The sequence below is a fragment of the Coenobita brevimanus genome, chromosome 97, assembly GCF_032717465.1.
Source record: "Coenobita brevimanus isolate Jiangsu-jjx chromosome 97, ASM3271746v2, whole genome shotgun sequence".
Classification (NCBI taxonomy): domain Eukaryota; kingdom Metazoa; phylum Arthropoda; class Malacostraca; order Decapoda; family Coenobitidae; genus Coenobita; species Coenobita brevimanus.
The window spans coordinates 41,623,284-41,640,299 of record NC_137050.1 but is presented as its reverse complement, the minus strand read 5'-3'; the positions used below and the strand labels follow the sequence as shown (position 1 = coordinate 41,640,299).

The 17,016-nt window shown below is 42.2% G+C and overlaps 1 protein-coding gene across 1 annotated transcript in view; it reads right to left on the bottom strand.

The window, feature by feature from the left end:
* Positions 1-252: 252 nt before the first annotated feature.
* LOC145413672 (UDP-glucosyltransferase 2-like) overlaps positions 253-17,016 on the bottom strand; it is a 231,740-nt gene continuing 214,976 nt past the window's right edge. The window contains exons 4-6 of the mRNA XM_080283329.1: positions 12,880-13,003; positions 12,006-12,225; positions 253-544 (exon numbers count right to left, since the gene is read on the bottom strand). Coding sequence (XP_080139455.1) covers positions 253-544; positions 12,006-12,225; positions 12,880-13,003 — 636 coding nt within the window. The remainder of the gene's footprint in view (positions 545-12,005; positions 12,226-12,879; positions 13,004-17,016) is intronic.

The window sequence follows — 17,016 nt, the reverse complement described above, 5'->3', positions numbered from 1 at the left end:
CATCATCTAAGAAGCTTTTGACCACTAAAAGCCCATAATGCTGGTAAGTTTTACATAAATATTTCATGGGTGGATTTATCATATTCTTTTAAGACGTTAATGTTCACGTGAAGCTATTATTCAGTGGTTTCTCTTCTGGCTTAATTGCTGCACTGGGATAATTTTCGCGACTCTTCTATGCCACAGCCAACGGGTTAAGTTAATGTTTCACTTTCTTGAACAGTGCATATCTGGTTGTTCTATGATGCAAACTCAATCCCTTTTTACACGAATCTCAGGTTTCTGTTTCTTTGAGTAATGTGTATTGAGCCACTTCCTGAGACAGAAGAGAGTAAGAATTATAGGGGTAGCCAAGATGCAGAGCCAGAAAAGAAGAACATCAAGCATGATGTACTGAAGGAAGTGGAGTCGCTTGCCAGCATACACGATGTGAGGGGACTTGTGGTGACGAACTGTATATTCCACCCACCATACCGCCCGCTGTGCAGGAGTCTCTGGCTGGTCCTTCACTGCTGCTGACACATGATTCAGTCTCTCTTGATACCTGTAATCATTAGCAATCATTAGCAACAGTCAAACCCCTTGTTAGTCCTTTCATTTCAAGACTCGACCTTAAAATATGGAATAATTAATGTTCATCTAACATCTCCCAGCAAGTACTCTAACAGGCACTTCCTGCCATGTGATGCATTTACTGAGATTTATTTTGCACTTCAATTGCTCTGCTGTTTATTGCCAAGGAACAAGAAGGGATTAGGTTATATTTTTTCTTACCACTTATAAGTAACAAATTTGTTGCCTGTATACATCAATGTTTCCCAGACTTTTTTTTGGATTATACGGTCCAATTAAGTCACTCATATATTTGCTGAAAAAATCGTCTTTGTCAGTTAGTCGTTCTGCCTATAGTGCGAATATTGTGTGCAGCATCATTCACGGTAAAAGATATATTTACAAAATACTCCAACAGCAGAAGTTGCGAGCAAACTTTTGGTGTATGAGGTAGCCCCCTTTCCCCCCCTTCCCTCCCTCCCCCTCTCAAAAAGTCCTCTGCATAGTCCATCGTGCCGGAATTGCCATTGTGTGGACCCTCACATAAGAGATGCTGACAAAAGCAAAAGCTGTTGAGGGCCTTTTGACGTGTGACACTTGCCATAAAAATGTCCAGAGCATTCAACAGCCTGTGTGTCATACCAGAAGATCCGTCGTACGGAGCACCACATAGAAAAAGTAAGAGATATCAGCAAACTCAAAACGTACAAGTTATTAAGAAATCTGGGGGGTCTGCACAGACCAAAACGTTTCGGAAACTGTCCTAGTTTGCCTTTTAGCTATGAAGAAGAAAAAACGGCACTGATCCATGGATTCATAGATCCATGGAGATGCCAAAAAAAATGATGAGGCCTTTATGCGAAGCCAGACAGGCTAAAGCACCCCAGTACACACACACACACACACACACACACACACACACACACACACAATTATATATATATATATATATATATATATATATATATATATATATATATATAAAATCTCTCATCTCATCAGCCGTTTGAGTGTCCACTGCTGGACCGGGCTATCCCGACCGAAGTCAGGACGATACAGCCAATGTATCTCTACCAAGTGGCTTAGGCTGTCTAGTAGAGATTGTATGTAGGGTGAGAAATGCTTGTAAGTGTAATTGTGGTGCTGGAGTGGCTTTTGATGTGTGCGTAGTCTGTGAACCAAATGTAATCGGCCCATGCAAGCCGACTGGGTGCATGCATACTTTACTACTAGTATGCGACACTGTTTCAACCACAACACCCCTTATGTCCACCAATTCAGTATGTGGCCTGAAAAACGCTCCCAAAGTTTATTACCCTGGCGGGGCGCAAACCCTCGTTCTTCAGTGTACGAAAACGCACACTTTACCACTATACCACAGAGGCTCCATATACTGTATATATATATATATATATATATATATATATATATATATATATATATATATATCCACCATCAACATTCACCAGACTCAGACCTCCACCTAAAACTCTTGCATTCACCTCCCTTACAACACCATCCATGTAAATATTAAACAACCAAGGTGACATCACACATCCCTGTCGCAGCCCCACTCTCACGGGAAACCAATCACTCGCAGAATTTCCCACTCTTACACACGCTCTACTATTTACATAAAAACTTTTCACCCCTTTTAGTAACCTACCATCAAGTCCATACAATCTTAAAACAGTCCACAAAGCCTCCCTATCAATTCTATCATACGCTTTCTCTAAATCCATAAATGCCCAAAACACATCCTTGCCTTTCGCTAAATACTTTTCACACACTTGCCTCACAGCAAACACCTGATCAATGCATCTCCTCCCTATCCTAAAGCAGCTGCTGTTTGCAGATGATACTGAGCTGGTGTCTGATTCAGAGGAGAGATTGAGACAGTTGGTAGAGGAGTTTGGAAGGGTGTGTGAAAGGAGGAAATTGAAAGTAAATAAGAATAAGAGTAAAGTGATGAAGTGTACGAGGTTGATAGATGGTAGGGGATGAATATAGTTTTGAATGGTGAGTTGCTTGAGGAGGTAGATTGTTTTAAACATTTAGGGTCACATGTTGCTGTGGATGGAAGAATATATTTAGAAGTGAAGTTTAGAATAAATGAAGTAGGAAAGGCGCTGGGAGGAATGAAAAAAGTGTTTAAATGTCATTCGCTTAGAATGGATGTAAAGAGAAGGCTGTATGAGGGTGTTGTGGTACCGACTGCGTTATATGGGGCTGAAACATGGAATATGGGTGTAGCAGAGAGGAAAAGTTTGAATGTAATGGAGATGAGGTGTCTGAGGAGTATGTGTGGAGTGACGCGTATGGAGCGGGTGCGAAATGATGAAATGCGAAGGAGAACTGGAGTTGTTCGGGAGATGGCTGGTAGAGTTGAGCAGAGGGTGTTGCGATGGTTTGGGCATATGGAGAGAATGGATAATGAGCAATTGGTGAAAAAGATAACTAGATCTGATGTGAGAGGTGTAAGGCTGAGAGGAAGACCACGAATAGGATGGATGGACAGTGTGAAGAGAGCGCTGGATGCGAGAGGGATGTCTGTTGAGCAAGGAAGAGTGGCTGTGCGTGACAGAAATAAATGGAGAGAAATTGTGAATGAATAAGTGATGACGCAGCCCTGAGGGGATATTCTCCCACATTTGGTCTGATCAGTTAGTCATGTCAGGTGCGAGTAAGGGGATGGGTCTGTTATGATGTGGCAGGGGTAAACCAGTTCTGCTGTCGGGCCCTGCTGCGGATGTCACTGATTGCATTACGCAGTTGACCCTTGTGCGGTGTGGTCCGGTGAGGATCTGTCCGTTCTCCCCTTTGGGGCTAAGATGCGAATGAATGTGTTTGAATGGATGAGTAAATGGGGAGTGTGTCGTCCTGTCTCGGCTACCTCCCTTTCCTTGGGGGAAGCAGCCTAGGTATATATATATATATATATATATATATGTATTGTTACATAGCCTATGATTTCATCATCCTTTGTGTAATTTTAACGCACAGTATGCTGCATGTTTGATCACGAGCGTGTTCTGCCTCAGTCCCCCCCTTCTACCGTTATCGTAGAGTAAGTCGTCATTTCTGGAGTTCAGTGCGGGATTTTCAGCTCTTTTTCCCCATGGCTTCATTTGCGCGTCCTTCTTATAAGTTGTATCATGCTCTGCTGGCCCCTATATAATGCGCTCAGTCTCTGCATCATTGCCACTTAGATCTGCTCCTCATTTTGTTCACATCTCTGTCCTCCCCTGTACAGATATTATTATTGTGAGCGGTCAAGAAATCTCCAAACATCTAGCAGCTGTGTGTAATTTGAGTATAAGTGTTATTGCATTTTTTCTTGTATTGTGTAGCATAAGGTTAATTCTTAGGCCTAGTGAGGTTTTTGATTAATGTTGGGTTTTATGTCAGTCATTTTTGATAATAGTTTGTATCTGTAATAATTTATCTGGCATTCACTGAGTATTATCTGGTATCTAATTTTATCAGGGCTGACTTAGATAAATTTACTCTTGCTAATTTCGTGTTAATAGAGGCTATTGCAGTTAACCATATATTTAACCTGTTTATTTGCTATTACATTATCCTTATGAGTCCTGAATGTTTTGTTGTTAGTTTGAGCATTAAACTTTAACTTGTAATTTTACCTAACTCTTTTGTTTTGAACCTGGAATTTTACGGGACCAAGTGATTCTTAGTATTCTCACTTAAAGTGTACGTTATCTTTCTCTGTTCCGTAACATAAATTTGGCGACCTCGCCAGGATATTCAGGATATTATCATAAGGATATTGTTTGATATTTTGTGTCTGTGATTAATTCATGATGTCTACTATTACTACACTTGATGAAGCCAAAGATTTTTTGTCAAATGTGCAAACAGTGTGTGATGTAGAAAACAGAACAAAGAATGAACTTAAGCTTGTTGCTCAACAATTGGGAATTGTTGTTCGCTCTCATCATTCTAAAGATCAAATTGTTGACATGATTAATGAAAGCTTGTTTAATGTAACTCCTCCAAATGAGCAAACGCAGATTGAATTAGCTAAGTTACAGCTAGCCCTGCAGGAGGCTCGTGTGAAGGAAGCTGAATTTCAAGCACATGTTAAGGAGGCTGATGTTAAGGAGGCTGAGTTTCACGTACAAGTTGAACTTGCTAGGATTCAGGCAGACCATGAGTATCGCATGAAACAAGGTGGAACTGGATCATCTAGCTCTGATGATTTTGATGTGGCTAAAAATGTTAAACGTGTCCCTCCTTTTAATGAATCTGATTTAACAAAGTATTTTCAGTTGTTTGAGAGGGTAGCTACAGGTTTTAATTGGCCCAAGGAGTATTGGCCAGTACTCCTTCAAACTGTTCTCACCGGTAAAGCTCAAGTAACTTATGCATCTTTGCCTCAGGATCAATCTGATAATTATGATGTAGTTAAGAGCTTGATTCTTAAGGCCTATGAGTTTGTTCCTGAAGCCTATAGAGTAAAATTTAGGACAACTTACAAGCAAGATAAGCAATCCCATGTTGAGTATGCAAAAATCAAAGAAGATTTGTTAGAGCAGTGGTTAAATTCTAAGAATGTGGATTCTGATTTTGACAAATTTAAGCAGATGATTTTGCTGGAGGACTTCAAAAGGTGTATTAGTAAAGATGTAAGCCTATATCTTGATGAGAAAAGAATAGATAATTTGTCTGATGCTGCAGTTTTAGCTGATGAGTATGTTCTCACTCACAAGAGATATTCTAGAGAAAAAGGGAAAGCTGAAAGTAAGTACGTTGCCTCTACTCAGAGTACATGTAACAGGAAAGAGAATAAAGATGATGTTTCTCAGGAAGTAAATACCAGCTTCACCTCTAGATTTCAGAAAAGTAAATGTACTTATTGTAGTAAGCTTGGTCATACTACGGAGAGATGTTTCAGGAGACAGCGTGATGTGAACAAAAAGGAGTCTTTAAATATTCAGTCAATTGGTCTAGTGTCCACTCTTGAGAGTTCCCAGAATTCTTTAACTGAGTTAACTGAACCTGCTTTGAGGGGTAACTTAAATTCTCATGATGGAGCTCCTCTTTTGAGCAGTAACGTGGGTGACACTCTCAAGAGTTCATGTGCTAATTTCCTGTCTGATGGTTTTGTCAGTCCTCTGGACAGTAATGACAGGAAATCAGTTAAAATATATCGTGATACAGGTGCTTGCCAATCCCTTATGCTGACCAGTGTTCTAGGCTCTAATGCTAATTCCTCTGATGAAACTGTAATCTTACAAGGTGTAGGGAATAATCACTTCTCTGTCCCTCTGTGCAGAGTGAATTTAGAGTCTGGTTTTGTTAATGGTTCTGTTATGGTTGGGTTGGTTGAGACACTCCCAATGTCAGGTGTAACTTTCTTACTTGGAAATGATATTGGTGGAAGTCAAGTGTGTCCAGCTCCTCAGTTGTCTAGTGAGCCAGTGGCTGCATCCCAGGATTGTGATGTCCCTGATGTGTTCCTTGCATGTGCTGTCACTAGGGCTAAGTCTAAAGTTACTGGTGATTTAGAGGATAATGATGATGATGATGTTATCCTAGCTGACACTTTTCTTGCTAATTTGGACCACTCACCAGATGAGGCAGTACCCCATAGTGTTGATAATTTGTCTCGTCAAGAGTTGGTTGAGTTGCAGGTTGCTGACCCTGAGTTGAAAGGTCTAGCTAACTCTGCTTACAGTGAAGAAGAGTCAGCCGGTGCTTCTACTTGTTATTATGTAAAGTCAGGAGTACTTATGAGGAAGTGGAGACCCCCAACAGCATCAGCCGACTGTGAATGGGAGGTTGTACATCAAGTTGTCATCCCTCGTGTTTGTAGGCAGGATATCATTAGAGTGGCTCATGATTCCAGTTTGGCAGGACACCTTGGAGTGAGGAAGACTGTGGCACGCATTTTGAAACACTTCTACTGGCCAGGTATCTTCAGGGATGTTTCCTGGTATTGTAAATCTTGTCACACCTGTCAAGTTGTGGGGAAGTGTAATCAGACCGAAAAGGTTGCACCTCTAGTTCCCATTCCTCCTTTTGAGGCGCCTTTCACCCGTGTGTTGGTGGATATTGTGGGCCCTCTTCCTAAGACTTCTTCAGGATTTTCTTATGTGTTGACCATGATTGATATGGCTACTCCTTATCCTGAAGCCATTCCACTTAGAAACATCTCAGCAAAGAACGTGGTTAAGGAAATGCTAGGGTTCTTCACAAAGTTTGGTCTGCCCAAGGAGGTACAGTCAGACCGGGGAAGTAATTTCATGTCAAATGTTTTCAAGCAGTCTCTGAAAGAGTTGGGCATCACCCAGATCACGTCTTCAGCTTACCATCCCCAGACCCAAGGAGCGTTGGAGAGATATCATCAAACACTCAAATCGATGCTCAAGAAATACTGTTTGGAACATCAGAAAGACTGGGATAAAGGTCTTCCATTCGTTGTGTTTGCCGCAAGAGAATCTCCAAATGAATCACTGGGCTTCTCACCTTTTGAACTACTGTTTGGTCATGAAGTAAGAGGACCCCTTAAGTTACTCAAGGAATGCTGGCTGTCGGAGGAAGATGACGTCAACCTGCTGGAGCATGTGATGAAGTTCAAAGAACGGCTGTCCACTGCTTTACAGCTGGCGAGAGAGAATTTAGGAGCTGCTCAGGAGAAGATGAAGACTTGGTATGATAAGAAGTCCAGGTTACGCCACTTTCAGCCAGGAGATCAGGTTTGGATTCTGCTACCAGTTCATGGGCAACCTCTTCAAGCCAAGTTTAGTGGCCCTTATTTCGTGGAGAAGAAACTCAGTGATGTCAACTATGTCATCGCCACACCAGATCGTAGAAAGTGCAAGCAACTATGTTACATCAACATGCTAAAGTTATATCACAGGCGGGACGAAAATAATCCAGTCTGCACTGTAGCTGTTCCACCCGAGTCTGCAAGTGAAGCTCTCCCATGCAGTATGAGCCTGAGTGATAGTTTGGGGAAGAATCCTGATATTATGAATGATCTCCAGACTAAGCTTTCTCATCTACCTCCCAAGGAAAGGCAGGAGTTTTCGGCATTACTGCAGGAGTACCCGCAAGTGTTCCGTGCCACTCCAGGAAGAACCACTGTGTTGATGCATGATGTCGATGTTGGAGACGCAAAGCCAATTAAATTGCCTCCTTACCGTGTGAACCCAGTGAAAGTTCCTCTCATCCAGAAGGAGCTTGGCTACCTGTTGGACCACAAGATGATTGAGCCCTGTCAGAGCGAGTGGAGTTCTCCTGTCACTCTGGTCCCTAAGCCAGGTGGGTCACAGCGGCTTTTAATTGACTACAGACGTGTTAATCAGATAACCAAAACAGACACTTACCCTCTCCCTCGTGTGGAAGATTGCATAGACAAGATCGGAAAGGCTAGGTACATAAGTAAGTTTGATTTGTTAAAGGGATACTGGCAAGTACCTATGACTGAACGTGCTAGGGAGATCTCATGTTTTGTAACATTAGGAAAGACTTTTGCATGTTCTGTAATGCCATATACAGATTGTTTTAGAGTAATAAGAAATTTCCTTTGTAAATTTCTTTTTTCTTTGTGGGGAGGTGTTACATACCCTATGATTTCATCATCCTTTGTGTAATTTTAACGCACAGTATGCTGCATGTTTGATCACGAGCGTGTTCTGCCTCAGTCCCCCCCTTCTACCGTTATAGTAGAGTAAGTCGTCATTTCTGGAGTTCAGTGCGGGATTTTCAGCTCTTTTTCCCCATGGCTTCATTTGCGCGTCCTTCTTATAAGTTGTATCATGCTCTGCTGGCCCCTATATAATGAGCTCAGTCTCTGCATCATTGCCACTTAGATCTGCTCCTCATTTTGTTCACATCTCTGTCCTCCCCTGTACAGATATTATTATTGTGAGTGCTCAAGAAATCTCCAAACATCTTGCAGCTGTGTGTAATTTGAGTATAAGTGTTATTGCATTTTTTCTTGTACTGTGTAGCATAAGGTTAATTCTTAGGCCTAGTGAGGTTTTTGATTAATGTTGGGTTTTATGTCAGTCATTTTTGATAATAGTTTGTATCTGTAATAATTCATCTGGCATTCACTGAGTATTATCTGGTATCTAATTTTATCAGGGCTGACTTAGATAAATTTACTATTGCTAATTTCGTGTTAATAGAGGCTATTGCAGTTAACCATATATTTAACCTGTTTATTTGCCATTACATTATCCTTATGAGTCCTGAATGTTTTGTTGTTAGTTTGAGCATTAAACTTTAACTTGTAATTTTACCTAACTCTTTTGTTTTGAACCTGGAACTTTACGGGACCAAGTGACTCTTAGTATTCTCACTTAAAGTGTACGTTATCTTTCTCTGTTCCGTAACAATATATATATATATATATATATATATATATATATATATATATATATATATATCCTGCAAAAATTCCTGGTCATTGTAGGTTGTATGTTGTATAAATTTTATAGCCTCCCATACCGGAGCATCCAGGAGGCTGGAAGTTGGGGTACAGTGGTAACTCAGCATGGGGAAAGACTTACACCTGGTGGCGTTGGCTTCCGAGGCTGTTTAAGATATATATCTATTATTAGTCCCGTACCGGTGAAACCGGTCGGGGACCATAGATTTGCACGGTTCCGTCAGTACTTCAGTACGTCAGTACATCAGTACCTCAGTGCATCTGCATGTTCGTGTCTGCTCTGTAACTTGCACATGCATGGACGGATTTTGTTATAACTTCAGACAACTGTTTCCCATGCCATTATTGTGTGTCGCGTAACAACCTGCCATCTACTCCCAAGGTTAAGGTCACACTTGGGGCTCAAGCAAGGTCGTCCGTAATTTCGTGTCTAAACTGTAACTTCCATATGCATGGACAGATTTTGATTACCTTCACACAATTGTCCCCCATACCATGGAGATGTGTCACGCGGATCAACAGTTCATCTGCTCTCAAGGTCAATTAAATATGTATGGATATCATCCGGTAGAGGACTTTGTATATCATGGCAATACTGAATGCACTTGTTTTGAGATGGATTGGCTTTTTGTGAATAGCAGTAACTCCATCCAGTAGAGTTTTGCGAATTTTCTGTGTGTGTGTGTGTGTGTGTGTGTGTGTGTGTGTGTGTGTGTGTGTGTGTCTGTCTGATGGCGAAATTAGTATATATTTAGTTTAATTGGTATTGAGGAACTACAATAATTATAAAAGAACACAGGGCAATGTTGATAATATTTCTATCTAACGTGACGATTTGAATGATTCAGGTTTTTGCCTGGTCCAACTGAAACAGTAATGAAGGTTTAATCGGACGAATGTGTTTGTGTTAGTAGAAACTGGCACTTACCTGTAACATCGGACTTGGGAAATGTATATAGTGTTGCAAAAAACAAATTTTACTGCAGTCCCATAAGACCCCATCAATTCATTACTGTTACATTTTGAATAAGTTCTCCCTCGTATATACCAATAGGTATGGTGAATGTTATGATTTGTCCATTTTAACCTGCCGGAGATTTTGGGCCAATTGTAGTTTATTTCTCGGCGTTCTGATACTGAAAACGACTCTAGATCTTTTCCACAGCACTTCATGGCTGGAATCATATATTTGTTTCAATTTCTTGCTACATCTCAGCATTTAGAAAAGGGAAATGAGTCTTAGGCCAAGTTAGCTACACCCCAGTATTCAGACTGGAAAACTGACAATTTTACACCAAGTGGAAAGATTATAATCTCTAGATGTGATATGTAAGATTTGGCAGGATTCCCTCTATTTCCTATTTATGTGTGAAAAGAATACTGTCCCTAGGCAGATGACGCAGTTGCATGTGTTCAGAGGTAGATGAAGCAAAGAGGAAGAAAAAAAGTGATTGTTTGTTTGATTAGTAGAGAGGAAAGAGGAGAAGCATTACCGGTACAAGGATGGTGAGGGGCAATGGAAGTAGACAGCTATTTGACTGTCGTGGTAGAGTTATGCTTCAAGTAAGTTGAGTTGAATGTCATGATTATGCGGGTGAAAAGAAATGAGAAATTTATTACTCTACAACTAAAGCTGGAATATGATACAAATTATACGAATTACACCTGGGCACGAAAACTCATCGTGGTCATGCGTTTAATAAGTTTATATTTTGTCTCTCCGCTCACATGATTATAGGAAAATATTTGATAGAACTTCACCAAATATTGTATAATGAATAAATACAACCTGTTGAACTATTGTTAAAATTTTGGGTGTAAAAGATCATAGCTGAAAGACAAAGCCAGCTCATGCGGGTGTGATTCCATTTTGATCAAATTTGGCAGAAGGGTTGTGGGACCAGAACGGATAAGGTGTTGGCATATTAAGAACAAATGGTCTGAGGTACGATCACCAGTCAAGATCAAAGGTTCGGTTTTTCAATTCACTTAGATTCGACTTAGAACAAACTTAGTGGAAGGGTTTATTTACCCCCAAGTGAAGTAATTTTTTTTTTTTTTTTTTTTTTTCAGAACATTATATTAAAGGTTAAGATCACAGGGTAAGGTTAAATCACACACTTTTGATAGGATTTGGACCAAACTTGGGGACAGGCTTTGGGTAAGATATGGGTGAAGCAATCCGATTTTAAGAGCAATGAATCAAAGGTCATAGTCGCAGGGCACGGTCACGAGTTTAGTTTTTGACCGAGTGTAAGGCGTGGGCGTTGCATTCTCTGAGAGATGAGTCTCATTTTATATCTCTGGTGTGGAACCTAGGAACAACACTTTCATTAAGAAAAAAAAAAAAATTGTCACATCTTACCTCTTGCAGTCCTCACAGCCTGCGGCTAGTCTAATGTAATCAAGAATATGAGTAAACAACAGTTATACATCCATGTAGCACTGCACAGCATAAAAAAGAAAAAATAGTGCTATATTCGGACTGATGGACGGAAGCAACTGTAAATGCACACATCTTTATGAAAGGAATCTAACACTTAAGTTCGAGAACTCAAGCAAATTTGATGTCAGCAAGTATTAGAAGAGAAACCCTCTGTCATGGAGCTGATACAGATTTTTGTTCGTCTTTCAGTTTGCATCCATATGAAGTAAGGACAGGTTTGTAGATAGCTGTGTGTATTTTTCTGCAGTGATATTTATTTTCCATGTCAGTTACACTGGGTATGTTTGTAATTTTACTATAGGCGCAATATTTAAACCAATGCATTTAGGGATAAACACCAATACTTATGCCTCTTGAAAGGGAAATTCATACAGTCTAATGCATCTCTTTGCCTGCAATCCCTTCTTCCGTTGCAGTGGCAAGTCTCAAAACAATATGGGTGCTTCCATACACAGTTGCAGCTTATATTCCATTTGTAAATTTCTGTTAAAGTTAGCACCTCGAAGGAAAGAGAAAAACCACATGCTCACCATGTTTTGTCAATTACTAACCGAGTGCTTTGGCGAGGGGAAAAAGAACACCTACCCTGGGTCTGTTGTGAGAGTGGTGATGGCGGCCACCAGGGAGTCCGAGGTGAGGTCTCGCCAGTTGAGGACCACACCGAAACCTTTCCGGGCCATACGTGCGGCGTTACGGAGCTGATCGAAGGCAACGGGGACCGCCAGCACAGGAACCCCGTGGTACTGTGCCTCCTGCATGCCCAGGTTACCGCAGTGTGACATGAACACCCGTGTCTGGTTGTGACCTGAAGTAACAGCTTATATTACGTTACCTATCTCAGAGCCACCGAACATTGACAGCTTAATCAGACATTGTCTAACACATTGTCTGATCATGCAGATTGAGGTAATAAATGAAAGAACTACAACCAGGTCCACTGATTCATGTTCTGGAGAAGCTGTTTCTCACAATCAAACATAATAAAATTAAGCGTGAAACAGCTTGTCCTGTACTTTCTAGCAAAATTGAATTTTCTTTCATTATTTTTTCTTTCTAATTAACCTAACCGAATTAATGTGTATTCATTTGTGTTCGATCCAAAGTCCTGGTTTCAGTGTCGAAAGACCCCTTGACTTCGTAAAAGAAAAAAAAAAACAGCATTAAGCATCAGCTTTATTTTTATTAAACTGAAGAGAAGTCATCCTCATAATATTCACCTTTGTTGGAAATTAATATATGAATGACTTGGAATATTCAATTAGATTTTAGTACGTAACAGGCACAAACAAACGTATATCTTTAGTTTTATCAAGTATAACCAGTGTTTCGACTACCCAAATGGCAGGTGAATTTGTAAGAAAATTAATGTAGAAGGTCCTATTTAAAAATAATCTTCCCATTCTGGCACAGTGATGAAAACATTTGAAGCACTTGAAAAGAAAAAATGGTTGATAGTTACCAAGAATGTCTTGTTGTGGCAGCCATTTCCTAGTGATGACGTTAGGTGGGAGATCCAGGTCGTCACCCTCATACTTCCACACCACTCGCTGCGGAACCCGTGTGAACGCTTCCACCAGTGCCGCCTACACCAGAAACAACAACGACAACACGTCACCGATATGAGATGGATCAGATCCAGAGACTTCATCAATTAATACAGGCGCATGTTGATATTAGCAACGGATGGCCATCCTAACACAAGCTCGCCACTGTAAACAAGTTATTCTCTGTGGAGGAAACTGAAATATGGGATGACAGAACGGCCTGGCAGTAGCTGCATGTTGCATACTGTCTGTCATACACAAATTAACTGTACCTATCTTTATTGGTTGTCTAAACTGATCATTTTCGATTCATAACTATACAGGACAAATACAATAAACCACAACTCTCTTTAGGCATGATATTCAGCCGGCACTATAACTTTATCCCCAACTGCCAAGTCACACACACACACACACACACACACACACACACACACACACACACACACACACACACACACACACACTTGAACACCATACTTGAAACCTGATATAATACAATGTATGGTTTCCGGCTGAATAAGTGTCATTCCAATTTAACCGCAAAAGGTTCAATATTTCCGGAATGAGTTCTGTGACTTAATAGCCCGGTCGAAGTTATCTTACAGCCCATCGTACAGAGTGTCTTGAAGAGGAACTTTAAGCTGTTGCCGAGCGCAGGCTAGATACGATACCAGATACAGCCACTTCTAAACAACTAACATATGTTGCCCTTAACCCCTAAAACGCGGCTGTGTACGCGCGATCCCCCCCCTGTGGCGGGGTTGTAGCGGGGTCTGAGTACCTGTGGAAAAATATTAGCCAAAAATCATAGATTAACCCTAGAGCATTAAAATTTTTAAGGCATATATTACTTACATTCAGCTATCTCCTGAGCCACATGTTGAGCCTTCGTTGACTACCCAAGGACTTGTGAAGACTTGCAAAGTTGGGTAACAAAGTCTTCACTCTCACACCTCCAGAAACCCGGTTTTCTTTCTACCACAGCCTCAGTCTGTCACAGTACACTTTATACAACAACGTACAGGTTGTTTGGAATCCGTATTTGTAAATAAGAACTGAAAATAAGGCTAAAATGGACAGAGCGCACGGCCGACATGCAGCGCGGTGGCGATCTTCCCGTCAATATTGTCACATTTGCCTTTTCTCGGCAAAAAACACGTATACTCCTTTTTTTTCCATCATAGGACTTCGCAAACGTTTGCCTGTCACTATTACGGTAATAAAAATCAATGTCACTGCCAGTATTGTGGACTGGGAATGAGGAAGACCACCGCGGCGCGAGTTTATTCAGCCTTACGGCACGCACTTTATTCTCGCTCCTGTCGGCCACTCGCACTTCATTTCTATCGCTCACTTTCACTGTATCTTTTTTTTTTTTGCCTTATTCATCAGTGTCACTGTCCAGTGTTATAAAAATAATATTTTATACACAAAAAACTTTTACTTTCAGAACATAGAATAGGAAAATATGCTTTTATCTTTTTACACTGGAGTGACTGTCACTCGCAATACTTATATGATTACTATGTACAATTATTTACAACAAAAAACACTGTAACTGTCAGTGCTTTTACAAGTACATACACTAATTTACACTCATCAGGCTGTCACTGTCAGCACGTAAAAGAAAACTAAACAATATTATCACTGTCACTCTCAGTATTTTTCCCAATATTTTTACCCTTATTTTCAAAATCTACTTAGGCTGTGGTAGTCGAAAAAACACGGGTAAGCACAGAGGGGAACTTTGCACTCTTTGCACTGCAAGGAGGTGCGCCTAAAAGTTCTTTCCTGCCTGGTAGTGTGGCTGCACACATGACACCTCCTCAGTGCTTTCCCCCTCTTTGCAGTGGCTGGCAGTGGCTCCAGGCGGTGTCGCTGAAGGTAGGCCATACACTGTAGGCGGTCTGGAGGTGTGTGAGGGTGGCGTTTGGGACCTGTTGAAAGCACCTGGCCATAACGCTGAAGCAGCTGGTAGACACAAGTCTTGGAGAATCTTCTGAGAGAGTAGTTGGCTGGCTTCCTGTTCTTGATTTTATACAGGATGAAGGCGTTCAACATGCACATGTCAATCAAGTGCAAGAACACCTTCCTGTACCAACGACGATTTTTCCTCAGACAGTCAATCTCTCCAATCATCATATCCGACTTGTCCACCAGCCGCATATTGACGTTATAGTCAATTACAGCATCAGGCTTCATCACAGGCTCGCCAGTCCTTCTGTCGACCTTCCCTGTTGCCAGCATTTCACCCTTGTGTACTGTGGTGAGCATGTTCACGACTCTCTTATCATGCCACCTGATCGCAAGCATCTTGTCAGATTTCTTCAGGTGCACGTCTCCCCGCTTTGACTTTTCAGCCTCTGGGAAGGCAGGGTAATGTGCCCTGTTACTTCTGACAGTGCCACAGGAGCCGACGCCGTGTTCAGAAAGGTACTTGGCGAGTTTTGGAGCTGTATAATAATTGTCCGTATACAGGACATGATTCTCGCCAAAGTACTTTTCCAAAAGCACTTTCACCACAGAACCAGAGAATCCAAGGGGGTCAGTCTTATCCAAGTCGACATTGCTGGCGGTGTAGATGACGAAGTCAAGGATGAACCCCGTCTTGCAGTCGCACAGCACGAAAAACTTGATTCCAAAGCGGTGGCGTTTGCTTGGAATGTACTGGACGAACCGAAGACGGCCCCTGAACAATACCAAAGACTCGTCAATCACGACTTTCTTGAAAGGGCGCAAGAACCTCGTAAACTTATCTTTGATCATGTTCAGGATTCCCCTCACTTTCCATAATGGGTCAGTTTGGGAAGGCTCATCATTATTCGCGAAGTGAAGATAAGTCATCAGCTGCCTAAAACGATCGCGGCTCATGTATTTATTGAATATTGGTGTTGGGCACAGCTCGTCGGAACCCCAGTACTCTTCCAACTTATGCTTCCAGTTGTGCGGCATAAGCAACATCAAGGCAATAAATACAAAAAGCTCGCGGATCGTCAAAGGCACCCATGATGCCATCCGCGACGTGGATGGCGTCGCAGCCTCACCACCTTCTTCGCGAATTGGCGCACATTGCCCCTCGTACCTGTTGGTCTCGGTACAGATGTGCTCCATAACCTCGTCGTCAAGGAAGGCCAACAGGTAGTCAACACATTCACCATCGTCGTCCACAGGGAAGTCAGCCTGAAGTCCACACTCACTTTCGTCAAAGGGCAGATCTTCAGGCACAAAATCTGATCCCTCTGACCACACAAAAGCATCTAAAGTTCCCTGCCTAGGCTGGGAGGTGCTTGGGGCGGCGGGGGGTGAGGCAGGTCGTGTGGGAGTGGGTGAGGCAGGCTGGGCAATAGTAGGTAAGGGAGAGGTTATCCCAGGCCGTGTTGGTGTTGTGGTGGTGGTGGTGGTGGTTGGAGGGAGATTATCGCTTGGGTCAAGGTCACCCGCGGTGGCGTGACTCCTGAGTTGCCTAGTGGGAGTTAGCCTAGGGGACTTAACTTTACTCACACGAACACTAGGCCTACGATAACCTCTCATACCTAACATTGCTCGTCTACTTCCCTTTCTCGGTGGTGATGGAGACTCCGATGACTCAGGAGACAGGACAGCAGACGAGGAGGACGAGAGAAGAGGGCTGGGAGAACGTGGCGGGCTTGCGGTGGTGTGGCGTGGCGTAGTGGACAATGCCGGTGCACTGCTGTCTCCGCTCCTCTTCCTTTTCTCTCCCTTTCCATATTCGAGCCCCATTTTCACCGGGGCCTTCCCTGTAGAGGTGCTGGGCACAGTCACAGTTTCCTCGGGCACAGAAATCATCACTTCCGGGGCTGAATCAGCACTCGATTGTGTCTCTGATTCAGCCAGGCTAGACAAAACACCCACGTCACTGCCGTAGTCCATAGAGGCTTTCAACAGTTCAAATGCTATGGCCGAGTCACTTAGCCCCTTGGTAGTCACTTGTAAAGTTTTGAAGGGCGTAGAGGTAACAAAACCCTTTTTTGGAGGGCTAGAAGGCACGGAACTAGAAGAGCTAGAGCCTGACATGGTGTCACCGTGGC